The sequence below is a fragment of the Anabas testudineus genome, chromosome 19 (assembly GCF_900324465.2).
Source record: "Anabas testudineus chromosome 19, fAnaTes1.2, whole genome shotgun sequence".
NCBI lineage: Eukaryota > Metazoa > Chordata > Actinopteri > Anabantiformes > Anabantidae > Anabas > Anabas testudineus.
In genome coordinates this window covers 8,407,523-8,424,076 of record NC_046628.1, presented here as the reverse complement: position 1 = coordinate 8,424,076, position 16,554 = coordinate 8,407,523, and the positions used below count along the sequence as shown (strand labels likewise).

General features: G+C 35.6%; 1 protein-coding gene across 1 annotated transcript in view; it reads left to right on the top strand.

Moving 5' to 3' along the window:
• The window catches only part of LOC113156489 (potassium voltage-gated channel subfamily C member 1-like), a 47,030-nt gene extending 30,739 nt beyond the window's left edge, over positions 1-16,291 (top strand). Inside the window, exon 5 of the mRNA XM_026351664.1 lies at positions 11,297-16,291. Coding sequence (XP_026207449.1) covers positions 11,297-11,310 — 14 coding nt within the window. The 3' untranslated portion in view covers positions 11,311-16,291. The remainder of the gene's footprint in view (positions 1-11,296) is intronic.
• The last annotated feature ends 263 nt before the right edge of the window (positions 16,292-16,554 follow it).

The window sequence follows — 16,554 nt, the reverse complement described above, 5'->3', positions numbered from 1 at the left end:
CATGTGTTAGAATAGAACAACAATAAGATGTGCATACTTATATGTACATATGCTTTATTTTAGGCCAGATCAATTTGACAGCCTTAATAGCTTCACGTGGCTGTGACACTGATTGCAGTGCTCTATTACAATCATCTTTCCAAGGCCCAAGGTACTGGGGTCATAGGAGCCATGAAGGTCAAGGGGTAGTATCTCTTGAAACATGCCACGCTAGAAACAAGCAAATTTAAAACTGTTTTTATTTAAAGTACTAATTCAGCTTTGTAAACAAAGCCACTTAACTTAACTCAGTTGCTTCAATGCTCATTTACTATTATGCTGTGGTCGTGTAATGTATCTGAAATACTATTCCCTAGACCATGTAATTGTGCTTTCAGTGCCTGGTGTAGTCCAAAGTTCAGGAGCTTTTGTATTTGTACTGTGGAGACCTAGAAATCACAAAGATTAGATGCTGCACTCGGGAACTGAAACACTTACTGACGAGACAGATAGAAAAATGCTGCGATAGGTTTGACCGAAAAGTAGCTACACGCTGTCTAAGGTAAGCAAGTGTTGAGCTGTACAAGCCCTTCACTTAGGGGTCCCTAACATTGCTTCAGTTTTAGTGGTTCTTGTGTATAAACTGCAGTTTAAGTGCTACAAAAAAAAAATCCCTCTTTAAAACAAATCAGGAGCATATTGGGAAAAAAAAAAAAAAAACGTCATGGAATCACTTCAGGCTTTGGACTTGAAGGGAAGTTGTACACTGTAGTTCATACATTTAGACTGAGGATCTATAATGGTTCTTGTTTCTTTGCACTGGACAAAAGAAATGTGCTGCTTCTTGTTCTCAGCGGTGACAGACAATGATTCTCCTTCTTGTCTTTAAAGAGGGATTCTCACGCTTTCCTTCGACTGTTGGCCATTTGACTTACTAGGCACCTTTTCTTCTAATGCATGGCTCGCTAAGGTCAAACGGTCAATCACCCCTTTGATTACCCACTCCCAATCACTTCTCTGAACCTCCAAAGATCTCAGTCTTGCTGAGTTGTGTCTTTCTTCCTCTCTATCTCTCCTTTAAATTCCTCACTCTCTGTTACTTTTCTTTTACTTCTTGGGTTTTTTGTGCTTTTTTATTTTTGTGTCTGTGTTTCTAACATGGTGTGTACATTTATCTGGAGTTTTCTGGACTTATTACGCAGTGACTTTGTAGAGATTTGTGTTTTTGTGTTGTAGTGGGAATGCTTTATCTTTCCATTGTGTTTAGGACTAAGTTATATTTATTTTTGAATTAATATATTTTGCTGTGGTTATGGTCTGTTCTTAATGTCTGGGTTTTGTACAACCGTGTTTTGTTGTGTGGTGTTTTGACTTCCCCTGTGTTCTTCCTGTGTTCTTGAGTTTTACCATCACCCACTATCTTTCTTCTTTTGATTGGAATCAAAATAGAAATTGCTAACAAAAACAATGAAATTACCATAAATATGGCACAAATCTCACTGGTTCAGGCTTTTCTTGAAAGATGCATTTGACAAACATGTATAATTATACATTCAAACCCATAATATGAAAAGATTTCATGTATTTCAGACACAATAATTGGGATATTACTTTTCATTTAATAACGTACACAACTTGTAAGCCAGCAATCTAAATCCACTTACAAACAAGCTCTAGCTGTTAGATCTGTCCAAAGACTCCTCATTACATCCCACCCATTTTTACCCTTGTTTCCTTTTTATAAATAAGACATTTATTACCTTTGTTGAATTATTACTTATTAGAGTATTACCTACTCACCAACAAAACATATTTGTTGTTTCCTTCTGTGCCTTTGTTGCAGTCCATTTCTGTTGTGAAATGTTTTTGTGGCTCAGTACAAGAGGTTATTATGATACACAGCCTATTAACGCCTAATCAGTGTGATTTTTTTTTTATGTGGTAACACTTGCCAGTGTGCACCTCTATGTCACTGTGCTCTTTAATTGTCATACAGTATGTAAAACCTTTTCTACATTGTCATGCATGTTTTAACATCTGTAACAATACCAGTTCTTTCTAAGTTGCCTCATCACAACAATCTGCAAATATTCTTTTGCCTGAACCAGATTTTTACCTTCTAATAGAAAAAACTCCCATGTATACTGTCTACACAGTGTTAATGTAGATATGATAGATATTTATATATATGTATGAGAAGTATATTAAATTAATAACATTTTAATAATAGCAACTGACATGTATATAGTCTGTATGAATTACATTCAGTGGGCAAGATGCAAGATACCATTGCATGTCATTTAGTTTCCCCGAAAGACATTGCATCTGTACTATACATACTGTATAGACATATTGTGGCTTCAGTAATGGTCATGAAGAGATCAATACATCTAATTATGGGTAACAGGAGATCACACCACCTTTAACAAGCAATTGATCCCATGTAAGAATGATACACTATGTGGCCATGCCAAGAATAGAATCTGTCCTGTGTTACCATAGTAAGCCAACCCAACGGATTTAGAGACTACATGTTAAACGTTGTCAATTAGTTATCTGCCTTTTATCTACCTACCTACCTACCTACCTACCTACCTACCTACCTACCTACCTACCTGGCTACAAGCTCTGCTACAGTAACAAGTACCTGGGATAAACCTTTTTGAGGTTGAAGGACTCTAGTGAGGCAGAACCCCTAGCGATCAACTGTGTCAGCCTACCAGTCTCTGTGTACAGCTGCACACCTGACGGGTCCTGAATGCAGCTGAGGTGGCGCCTCTGCATAATCCCTATATTTTAGATAGACAGACAGACAGACAGACAGACAGACAGACAGACAGACAGACAGACAGACAGGCAGACAGACAGACAGACAGACAGACAGAAAGATTATTAGATAGATTATTTACCTGGTTATTTCCTTGGTAAACAGTCTGGGTAGAATATTTGCAGTCTTCTCTCTCTGTTCCTCTGTGACTTCCCTCTTCATAACCTCCTCCCTCTGTGATTAACACTCATTCTCCATCCCATCCCCAGGCCGCCACTGCAGTGCAAGTGTAACTAAAGTCTGATTGTAGGTAGGTACGAGCTTCCTCCATAGTGCTAATTAAGTGTGACTTTGGACAGGAATTATGTCATCACTGAACACAGTGACAGCAGAACTCACCATTTCCCCTGATAGACAGCACAAAGCCCCTGTTGATGTTGTAAATACAGTAGTTAGCACGGAGAGGAGGTAGCTAATAGACCATGACAGACTGCAGTGGCTGAAATATGACTACCTTTACAGTATAAGCATTTCTACTATAGTTTCCTGAAAACATTTGTTGTCTTGAACATTGTCAAGTAATGCTTTTAAACATCAGCAAAACACAACTAAGCTACCAGTCAGCTTTTGGCAGTCAGCCAGACCACTTTCACTTTACATTACATAAAACTGAAAAAAACTGCCTTATCTACATTATTTTTCATCAGTTTCACCTTCATCCAATCCATATATGGGAACTCTTTTTTTTTTATCCATATCCACTCATATTGCACTTAGCAAGTGTTTCAAACCCTTTAACCTAAAAGGAACAAATATATTTGACCATGTGCGCTGTATTTTTTCTTTCTTTCTTTTTCTCTCTACTTTGAATGATGATCTTTACTAACCACCACGAATAGATCCAAAGGACTTTCTCAGTTGATTCAAAACCTTTAATTGTACTCTCTTCATTTTATGTGAACTACTATAATCCATAATTCATATCAGGGCATTTGTCACATCAAATCTGGCACACAAGTAAAGCCCTCTTTTTATAATCTAGTTAGAGTTTTATTGTCTGAATAATAAAAGAAATAGTGAATGAAACAATGACTTAGATTATTTGTACAAAATTATAATAAAAATTATAAAAAAAATTATACAATAAAAATTATTTAGATAAATTAAGGTTGTATCCTTAAGATTTCAGTGCTGGTTGATAAGAATTTGTAAGTGCGCAGCCTGTTGCTGAAATTCGAAATATGACTGCTGTCTTGTTTGTGAATTTTGTTATTTTATTTTTTATTTTAATGATAGAAAAGTGTGACAGATAATATTGTATCCTATAGCTAAAAGGATGTAGGAGAGTCAACAATGAGCATTAAGGTCTTAATCAATTAGAAAAAAAAAAATCTTAATTTCCTGTGAATAATTTTTATGTGTTAAGCAATTCAAGCAACTACTAAATCAATTTATCATAGATATGCTGACTATAAATAGTATCAAAAATAGAATTTTAAACTCTCCTGCAATAGTGCCTTTAGTTTAGACAAAGTAGGTTTACATATTACACATACACTTTTGCTTTTTGTTTGTAATACCCTCAGGTCAGGTTTTTTCAACTCTGATTAAGAAAAATTGTCTTGAGACATTTGGGTGAACAAAATACTCTTGGAACTGAACTTGAGAAAGAAGAAGAACCGTATGTTGGCCAGTCTATATGTGACATGCAGCTGAAGAAACCTGAGTGAAACTCTATCATTAATATTTTACAGAGAGACTAATTTGCCTGAGCTAGTCAGAATAAAAAAAGTATACTTGTATTTATGGTTGACTCAAATGATGCCGTACTTTTTCATTTCAGCAGGAAGGCACAAAGGGTGTCACACTGTACCAGGTGTTCTTTGTTTTCTCTGTTCTTGTGATGGTTGGAGTTTGATTAACATAGACACTGTAACTTAAATTTGTAAGTATTTTTTTTTACTATAGTTTACTACATTACAGTAAAAATCAAATTTCAGCAAATATACAGCGTTCCCAATAAAACTCCACCCATTATAGGTCAGCTAGCCATTGTTGTGGCAGATAACTGCTACCTATCAATGGTGTTCTTCACTTCACCTGATGTAACAACACTCATCAGCACAGTACTACCGTGTCTGGCTGCTACCCACAGTACAGGTGGAATTCAATGTTTGCATGCTCTGTTACACAACAAACATACAGTGGGAAAAGACACAAAAGACAATGTGTTACTGACCAAATAAATTGGTCATAGTTACTTTCTTTAAGTACCATGTATTAACTTGTACAACTTTTTGGACTTTACCAGTAAACCACATTTTCTTACTGCGTTTCATTTCCCACTGTACACAAAATGTGAACTGATCTCCATTACAGGATGCGATAACCGGGGGAAAGACATGTTTGACATGTTGGAGAGAGGATGTTTTGTGTTGACCATTTGAGGTTTAGAGGAAGCAAATACTAATAGGGGGTTTCATTTATGACACACAATTTATTACCTTAATATAGCTAAATTTATTAGTGACATATGTTTGAGCTTTTTTCCCCTAAACCTCATTTGCTCAACTACTACATTATGTCAGTAATATCTGTAATAGTAGTTTATGTTAAACTGTGTATTTTGGCCAAATATTTGTATAAAACACCCGACCATTGCACATTCTGCTTCACATGGTAAATAGTTGGGTGCTTTATTCAATAGGCCACAGGTGTTAAATTTGTTAATATCTTTTGCTTTTCTGTTTTCAGAAAGACATATCATGACTCACATTTTCTTGTCCTGTCTTGTCTTGTCTTGTCTGTCTTGTCTGTGTCTGTCCTCGTCTGTCCTTTATATGTATTTATTATTTGATTATGTTTTAAATTTATGACCTCTAATTTGTTCTCTTCACTTATGTGCTTCTTTTCTTTTCTGTTTTCATTCTTCTTTTGATTCTTCTTATAACATCTTTAACGTCATGGTCATGTTTCAATATTGTATCTTAATTAAACACCTGAATATGAACAATTGTCATAAAATCCCACAATATTTTAACTATCATTTCCTTTTACTTTATTTGCATATGTCAAAACACAAATACATAAAAAATTATCTAATGTATAAATGGATACTTAAAATTATTTTCTTAAAGCAACAGGCTATGAGAAATCGCGCAGTCTCAATAACATATCGGGGATGGCTGGGTCATCATTGCGTCTTGCTCCTATCACCAGCCCGCCTTTTGAAACATATGAGCCACCAGGACCACTGCGACGCTGTCGTTCCCCCATCCCATCCATTTTGTAACAAAAAGGATGTTAATGATCGGATGATAAAAAATAGTGTGGATTAGCTATGGACGGATTGCATTAATGCCTCCTTTTGGATTGCACGTCATGCAAAAACAATAGCAATAACATAAAATGAACTTGAATGTAGAAAGAATGACCTCTTGTCTTGTGAATCCAATGGTTTATGGTGCATGCATCGGGTTAGCTAATGGGGTCAAATACAAATTTTAGCTTTAAAGAGCCACTGTCATTTTATCCTAATTAAAAAAAAAAAAAAAAAGTAAAACAAATTATGCAAGGTAAAAAATAAAAAACATTATGTGCACAGTTACGTTTTAAAACTACAACTTTAAAACTAAATAAAAGCTTGACATGTTTGTGTATTTTGGACCAAACAAAACTGAGCTCACGACAATGTTGGGAACAAGATTGATGATACTTTCATTTTCATTTAGCAAACAACAAAATACATTAATAGATTAGATTGATGTTGAATAGATTCTACCTTCTGTCTTTTGTGAATATTAATGTATGTACAGTGTTGACATCATTTTGGTAATTCTCTTAAAAAAAAAAAAAAACAGACTCAACCTCAGTAGGTCTCAGTATAAACAACAAAGTTTGCATCTAATTGTGACATCATTGCACATTTCATGTTGATACCTTACACAGCAAAGCTAAGTAATGTCAGAAGAATCTCAAAAAAAAACTTTTAAATCAAAAATAATATTGTAATGTTGTCAGAGCTCTTCTCAATCATGCAGCCTAACATGACTTGAAAATGTTTTTGCTTGGTTATTACATTGCAGTGTACAGTTAAAGGTCTATTCAGTCATGTTATGTGATATTCCTATACATTTATCATCACCGTCTAATCATCTAATATAACATCATATATAACAAAACCAAAATACTTGTTTCATTTAGTGCCTCATAAAATTAACATTACAAATTTTGGCAGATTTTATTTTTTTGTCCCTAAAACATATAGACTTCCAGATTTGCAAATATGCCAGTTTAATAGTTGATGGGCAGTTATTTGTAGTTAAGAGGCGTCGTCATCTTTCACTAAAACTTCCAAGACAAGAGACAATTGATTGATTGATTGATTGATTGATCAGCTGTTGATATTTTAAAGGCTGCTTTGCTTTCTATTCATGGTTTATGTTTTTTCTATAATAACAGGCTCTTACAGTTTATAACTGGGAAACATTATACTGTACCCTTGCTTGTTGGGCAGCTGAAGACCTTATGAGTAACGTGGCTAACTACATGCTGGCCATGTCATGAGGCAAAATGTCACGATCACCTCGTCAGCTAATAATTTATTTCTGATGTTAGTAAATGACTGAGTAGACCTCAGAAGAAATACTTATGAGGACAGTCATGTAAATTAAATAAGTACTTGTAGGCCAAGCCTTTTGTAAAGAAAAATGCAACCTATTTAGAAGGTTTATTAAAATGTAAGTAAAAGTACAACCTATAAAGTCAGATATGGATGACGATGTAAGTAATTATATAGTTCAAACAAATACAAGCACTTTACTAAGAGTCAGTGTCAATTTACTAACCTTAGATTTGCACATGCTGATAAAACATTTAAAACAATGAATTAACTAAAACAACATCGGAGACCGCCCTATTTAACATGTATGTAACAAAGGATGATCAGTATTTCTTTATGTCTGTTTGTTTTTTTCATAGTTCTGTTTCTAGTTTAAGAGAAACAATTTAAAAATTATTTAAAATGACCAAAATTATTAATTAATATTTAAAAATGCATAATCTCTTCTAGTAATGTATAGCTTTTACCTTTTATGTTAGGTCCTTCCTCAAATTCATCCTCACATGAACATAGTAGATCTTATGTTAAAAATCAAGCCAAATAAATTTAGAAAATAATGACACATTCACATATGCAATAAACATGCAAACATGCACATTTTTAATCATAAAAATGCAGATGGGCTACATATTATCTTTGATTGAGCTCTTCTAAATCTAAGGGTCCAATAGTATTATGATGACATCAGCCATTATTCATTTTATATTTTGAAGTCAATGTGCTAATACTTAGAATTGTTGATGTTGTGACTGCCATTTTATAGTTCGAATTGTTTTAGTTCTATGATAATCTTTTGGTTTCGTTTTTTTTTCACTTGTACTGGTAAATGTAGTTCATGTATTGAATGACATTTCTGTACCAATGATTGTCTAAAAATAACATTTGTCAAAAAAGACACAATGTTGTATTTAACTGTCCTGAGACTGAAATGACGGGGAATAACTGTAAGTGCTTTAGCACCAACACTTTTTTGCAGGTGTAAAGTCAGAGCATTTCTACACTTGTTTAGAGAGCCAGGGCCTGATATATGTGCTGCCATAATGCCATAATTGTCTAAAAATCAATGTGCTTCCAGATACCTACACTTTTAGAACTCGAGATATGCAGTATCATGATTATAAATGGAAGATAATTTTTGAATCTTTGCTTGAATCTGGGTTTGAAAGGTTTGTAAAGGTTTTAGTGTCTTATTCAAGATTGATCATACCATACAGTCACTGAAAGAAATCATGCTGGCCTGGCTTAATCTGATCTGGGATTTTGTAGGTTATTGCAAATACTTTGAGCCCAAAGGCAGTAATACACATTTGTGTTTATAGTGAATGTAAACATTTCACCAGTATGATTACAATAATTTAGCATTGTCTGAATGTATCTGCGACTGGATGCAGAACTTCTTTTCTCCAGTGAGTCTAAGCAATTTTGACAGCAGCGCCTACATAATGTAAACTGAGTGTACAATAACACACAGTGATTGGCCTGGATTTATTGCTAATCGTAGTCCACATCAGCAAACCTGAATTTTGGTTTGTGAGTTTGCTAGCATTACTTCTCTCAGTGCACAAAATTCTAATTAATATGCATATTAATACTGTAGTGCATAATGTTAAAATCAATCCACAAGGTGGATCTTACAAGTTACATAGAATTATCTGAGTATTTCTCCTCTTTGGACCTTTTTCATTGATATTACAGTTTATTGATTGTGGGTAAGAGGAATAACATAATCTCACATACCACCACTTTATATTTTAACATTTAAGGTTATTGTATTTGTTCATATTTTGTATTGTATCAGAATCAATCTGATGAAAGTCATAACTGTGGTTTAGTCGAGTTTAGAGGGTCATATAACAAACTGTAGCTGGAGGCATTTTACAGTAAGTGACCCAGAACACTCTAAAGTAAACACTGTTTAAGTAAACACAATAAGCAGATGTTGCAAGTGCCTCTGTGAGGCCCCCATAGGCTCTGATGTCAGTTTGGAAGTTCATGCAAACTAGCTAGATTTAACTAGCTAAACCTTTGACGCAATGCTTAATAAGTCAGTGGTTATTATTGAAAATGTACATATCTATATCTACACATGTGAATACATTAAAGTCATACAAATGTAATACAAATGAATCTATGCATAGTTTGTGTGTATGGAACAGCCTATTCTAACAGATTTGAAAGATGTGACATCTGAAAGGTATGGCCTTATATTGCAAATAGCTCAAGTACATACATATTTATATATTAGATCTGTATTTCATAAACTAAATATGTTTTATTATTATTATTTTATTGTGCCAATTCTCCATAATATGGTTATTTTTATCATTGATTTAGCTGTAGTGACAACTTAAAGGATATTGTTTTGGTCTCTTCCCTACACCCGGCCCTACATTGGGGAAAAGGACTAAAAAATAAATTTCAATATTTCAGTGGTTGTTGCCAGTGTATGCTAAATGGCATATGTTGTATATGTACAGCATTTACAAAAACATGATGATAAGAGAAGTGGGATAAATTTTGTTGGTGAGAACAAAGAAACATAAGTCTGGTTTATGTTCAAACATACGGTGGTGTATTAGTATCAAATAATCAATAATTACAAACAGATTTGTCAACATGTGGAGAGTTTTCTAAAACCTTAAGTATCATTTCGTGCAGATATATTTTGAAAATTACAGATTTATGTAACTTCAAACCATAACTTTATTACAGTTAACTAATCGCATGATTTCTCATATTATAAGCCACGGTTTCTTGTAAGCTTGTAGAATAAACGAGATCCTTTATTCAGAGTTGATCAAATCCCTAAAATTAGCTGTACCACTGGCCTTCAAAAAATAGGATCTGTGATTTGATCAGAGCTGTCCTCTGTAGAAAGTCCAACTAAAACCATACAGTGGAATGTGACAGAGGAAGAGTTTAAACAAAGAGCAGACGGAAAGAGCTAACACAGCTGGAAAAGAAGGATCATGTTTGTCTTTTATGTTGTTGTGTGCTGGTGAGACCACAACAGAAGTGTTTAATCTCCATGTGAATAATGCATGATTCCAGCACATGTGATACAAGAACTGCTTGGCAATACAGTGGGGCAAAGAATTAAAATATGCAACCTACTGTTGATGACAAACATGTTCTTGAATTTGCACCTGTGCTTGCATAATGCACAGCTTACGTTGGGGGTTAAGCATCCTGAAATGGTCTCAGCCAGCCTTCATAAAGGACAAGAATCGAAAACTTCCATGGATGGCATTGAATGTGTTGATATGCGCCCATCTATAGAAAAAAATTGTACATGTACATATCATTCAAATGACAGTGTTTGCACACACATTGGTATGTGTCGCCTTGAAATGTTCTGTTTATAACATTTTACCCCTGTAAAAATGAAGGCGGGCAGACTGGAGAATATTTTGCCGGTCAGTTGGCTGGCAGCTTTTTTCGTTCAGTCTATTGTTTGCTTTTCTAATGCTTTCAGCCTCCAGTTCTGCTGTCACCATTTCTTGATTTAGTTTTTCAGGAATAATATAAAGTGTGTGCCAATGTTGTGTCTGTAAAATTGGAGAGTTGTTGTTGTAGCTATAATAGAATTGTCATTACAGTTTAAATTTGTGCACTTTATTCTGACATGCACAGTTAACCAGCAGTTTACAGGTAATCGTAACCCTGGTACTTTCCTTTTGTACATACAATAATGTTAGTAATGCTGTGTTATGTAAAACCATCTAATTGGGCAATTCCAAGCATGAGAACAAGCCAAATTGTCAACTTCAAACCTAGATTGGTTTATATTAATTGAGCACTTCTCTAAACCAATTCAGGTTTATTTTACTTGTAGATTTAGTTAAGTTTTAATTTCACTGAACATGATGCATATTATCTTAATTTAATGTGACCTTAATATTAATGACTTTCTGTTCTTGTCTTTACAGTGTTAAGTTTCTAGCATTCGCCTTCTCTCTAATAAGGAGTCAGTAACTGGTAAACACAAATTTGCGGCGGGAGCCACATAAGCAACAGGTGTGACAAGGATGGACAGTTTAAAGGACATCTTTGGGGTGACAAGAGAGAGACCAGAGGTAAATCATGAATTAAAAAATCATACGGTCTGCTCCTAACGTTGTTACCAAAGCAGCCTCTCGGAACTCTGACCACATTTTCGACAACCGTCTGACTGACCTATCCTGCCCCCCACCTTTTTTTTGGCAAACAGACTGAGCATTGCACTGACACACTTTGGGAGAGAAAAGGACTCCTGATTATACATTCCAGTTGACATCTCTCTGAAAACATCTTGCCATCTTGATGATGACCAACTCAGTTCCATCTACAGTGCTGAACAACTGAGCAACTTCACAACTTTCTGAAAAAAACAAAAACAAAACAACAACAACAAACACTTGTCTTCACAAAGGACTGAATGAACAATGTAGCATCTCTGCTAACATACTGTAGCATTTGTTGGCTGGGAAATAACTTGACTTAATCCATCGCAGTTGGAAGAGAGAGGAATTTATGCATTCGACAAATAATTTAGATGTCATTTTCCTCTTGGGTTACTTTCTAGTGGGTACATGAGAGACAAAGGATTGGTCTTAATCATTAAAATACTTGACATTCCAAAAACAAATGTACTGAATACAGTGCGTTATGAAGTTTATCACAAGCCACAGAACAATGCTCATACTCATCCAAGCTTAGCACTTGTAAAGCATGTTTACCACTATGTCTTCCATTCACTTCTATCAGACTGAAATACTGCCCTTGTCACGAGTACTGAGATAATCAACTATGAAGATGAATCAATCAAGCACATGTAGCATCACCTCAAACTGGCCATTAACCACACAGAACCACCTAAAGCACTCACAATAAGAATGGTGGGAAAAGACTGACCTTTATCTCTCATGTACAAACATGGGCTTTCCCCCCCCCAAAAAAAAAAAAATCCATGTGGGCTACAAAGGTCGTGTAGCATGCAACTGCTGATTGACCTTATGTAATTTATTGTAGGTTAGGAGAATTATTCCATTTAGGATGATGTTTATATTCACCCATACTGGACACTGTTACAAAGTATGTTACTTGGATGCAAAGTAATTCCTATAAAAGAAGTCCTTTAACTGCCACTAGCATCATGACTGACCCAGTGATCAGTCATGAGGAGCAAAAAGACTGACTCAAGGAGACAGAAGACAGTTGTCAGTCTTTCTTCAATACTGAAGGATATTGGCTCCCAAAATTACAGCACAAGGAACACTCCTATCACAAGGACACTTTTGCATAACACAAAACTATTCATTAGCTGGAAAGTCTATGTTATGACTTTGAAAGGGACCAATCAGATAAATTTCCCCTCTAACACAAAGACCAACACTGCCAATTAGGTACAAGAAACCCCAGATGCTTACTGCCCCATCTCTCTCTTGTCTGTTTTGCTTGCAAGTCCATGTCAAGGTAAGGATAGCCCAACAGGGAAACCCAACGGCAAGGGAAAAAATAAGAAGAAATGGACCAAGAGAAAAGCAAGTGTGGAAGTGTACAAAGAGAACAAATCTATATTTTGATAAACAAATCAACCATCCATAGCTTTGGAGGAAGTTTCTGAGCAGAAAATGTCGAGAGTGGAAGAAAGAAAAAATTCAGCTGCAAACGTGACTTCGAAATTTGGTATCATGAAATGGAGTCAAAGTCCGGGAAAAAGATGGGAAGCAAATATTTTGTCATGATGGTTGGGCGGAGTTGTTTTTCCCACAAGCGCCAAGAAAGACAACTCAAAGACAATGAGCAATGACAGACTTTTGCCTATTACGACATGGGGATGACAAAGAATGAGACGCTGAGATAAACAAATGAAAAAAAAGATGATGCATTTTTGTAACTTTGTTTACCAGCATGACTACTTTGCATGACTGTCTTTTCTGCAAGCCCTTAGTTGAAGACAAGGGTGCTAGAGATACAAAAAAGTATATATAAAATGAATTAAAAAAATGTTATATGCAATTAATGTTTTAAAAAAGAATATAATGAAAGAGAAGAGCTATATTTTGTTTTGAAAAGTAAAAAAAATGTGAATATTGAAACATGTATGTTTGCAAAGTACACCCTGAACTATGTTTTGTTTGATGAAATCTCTCTGCTACTACTGCCCTACATTCCTCATTCCAGTCTTTTTGACTGCTGCCATCATTTTACTTTATAACGCATCACATAGTATATTTTCTAAACATTCAATCCACAAGACTTTGGCAAACTACAGCATTTGCGCAAAGAGTGTTTGTTGGTAACCACATAATCCATGCTTTCCTCCTCAAATCATTTGCACAACTACCGTAGCAGCAGCAACAGCAGCAGTTCCAAAACAACAGCTCTCCATACCACAATTTTGACTGCTTGATTAATATTCATAGTTTGCTTTTTCCTTTGGCAATAATACAAGAGTTGTCACATGATTGTAGCAGGGCAAACGGAGAACCTCAAAAGTATCTTCGACACCTCAGTGTTAAAGATGGCCCATGCCAGGATTTTGCTGGGATAGGCAGTTCTGTTCCACTTGTCCTAAGAGTGTCCGAACGCCGGTTAACCAGTGAGACCAGTGACACACTATGAGAGATACTATATTGGCAAGCAGTCATGAGAGACTTTATGTTTGCATGGAACAAACTGCCATTCCAAAGTTTGTGTGCCGTTTAAAGGACTCAGGTGTGTTGACGGTGTGTGTGGACGTAGGTGTTTTGCTATTTTCTTCTAACATAAAAAAAAATTCTAGTATATAGACAATGATAATGTGAACACCTCACAATGATGTATAAAAAAACGCATGCATTATGACTTGATAATCTCTCGAGGGGGAACAAAGTCTTGACATATCCCCTTAGGCTCCCTTATCATTGTTTGTCATGAATCCAGTCCTGATACTTATAAACACTGTGCCGTGTTGTAGAGCAGAAACGTCTTCCTCCAAGAGGCAACTGAAAACTACTCACACTCACAGTGTCAGCATGAGTGTGTAGAGGTAGCTTGTCTTTGTTTTTTAGATGGCCAGGTTGTCGCGTCTGTCATTACCCATGGAGTTACCGTCATTACAGCACACAGTGCAGTCGTGTGAACACCAATCAAAGTGACCCAGAGCTTCCAAAATGATGTCAGTGAAGTACTTTAAGTGTTGCAAGAAAGACGGGATGAGAGATACCAGTGTCCACCGAGGGGAGATGCATATAAAACAGAAGTCTTGCTTTAAAAAAATCATCTCATTTTTGAGTGCTCTTCAAGCACCTCATTCTTGGTTTGGTAGTCCAAGTGAGTTTCAGGTCCTGCTGGTCCAGGGCTCAACTCAGGCAGCTGAATGGTCCTCTGACCATTCCTAGCACATTGTAGTTGGAGGCTTACCAGAATATGAGACTCAGTAGTGTGATGTAGACTACAGCCTATTTGAGAATTCTGTTGAGTCTCTGCTGGTTTTACAGGGTCTAGAACTTTTGTCTATTTGCAAAACCGGTCCAGGATTTTGCTTTGGTCTTTCATGTTTTTAAAACTCCCAATTTCATTTGCCATACCGGAAGGAATAATGCTCCTATGACTTTGATGGTCACAAAGATGTTTATGAGGTAAACGTCTAGCAATGGTGTGCACACTTGCAAAAACGTTGTGCTTCACTCAGTTCTTTGTGTTTTGTGGCCAAGTATTATCTTTTCCTTTCCATGTTTTTCACTGTTGAGTTTGTCATTTCTTCATTCTCTACATTGTGACTGCTCTGCCAATGCCAGGCTGAAAAAGATGTCTTTCCTTTTTCTATTGCATAATACTGCCATTTGATTTAGTCATGTTGGACAGAATGACTTACAATGTCGAGAGTGCTAAGTCTGTTTTATTTAAATTCATTTCTAGAGTTTGCAGTCTGTTAAAAATGTTATAAATTTGCTGTGTAACACTCACAAAACCAAAAGAACAGAACGCTTTACATGGTACATACGTGCCACTGTTAATCTAGCAGCTATTATGTGTAGTTAACAATAAAATGACATGTCCGTTCCAGGTGTTGGAAGGTGTTATATGGTCCTTAGATGACACATCCATAATTCTAAACTAATTTATTTATGTGCCTGTTTCTGTTTGTTGTTATTTTTAAGGACCCTGTATGCAATCTGCACCACGAATGCCACTGATCGACACTTACTGTATGCTCCCTGAGACACAGATGTTGTGTTATCAGTTCAGATGATTGCAACTACGTGTGTAGTGGCTATATGGCTTTCCATAGAGTGACTTAGCAATCACACTAATCTAAAAATGTTTTATTTTATGAAGTGATAAGACCAGAGTTGTTTTAGAGGAAATGTTACCATATTGAACAGATTTTTCTATTATATTTAATACGTTATTTTAATTAGAATGTGATAAATGCCACAAAAGTCACATCAACATACATACATCTGACATTACAGACTAACGTCATACATTTGTGTAAGCATTCCAAAGATAAAAGATGTATGTTCATTTTACATGCCATCAGATTGTATAAAACAGACTTAGGTACTAGTCCATTGTACTGCAGTCTTAGTAGGAGAGTGAATGGGGTGAAGAGGTGGTCACTGGAGTATCTGGTTGTGACTTATGCCGGATTTTATTTTTGAAATGTTGGAACACAAAGAACAACTCATCAAGAACTGTATAAAGTATATTTCAATGGAATGTTCATGATCTATCTTTTTATATTTTGAAGAAAAAAATAGAAACATATCAATAAAGTGTCATAATTGAACATATTTCTACTATCGAGACTTAAAATGTATGAATGTCAATGCGATCTAATGTGAACCAATCTCCATAGCAGCTTGAATGAATAACTGATTACCAGTCATGAGATGCTTTTTCAGAGACATTAAAATTGCTTAAAATCATTGAAATGAACCTAAAATAAATGAAAAAGTGACATCAATGGTGTGTCAATTTGTTTCAGCTTTTTACTGATAAAATGTTTGCTCCTGTGCATACTGACTGATGCAGTTAACACTATTCATCAGCCTGTCGGGACCAGTGATACAATATAGTGACTGATATGATCTGACTTGAAGTGAAAACTTGAAGTCTTCCAAGAAGTTTGAGGACATGAATGATGGCTGCATGACAAGCTTCTTTTTTAGCCAGTGACTGTTGCATTAACCCATTTGAGCCTCTAAAAGAATTTGAA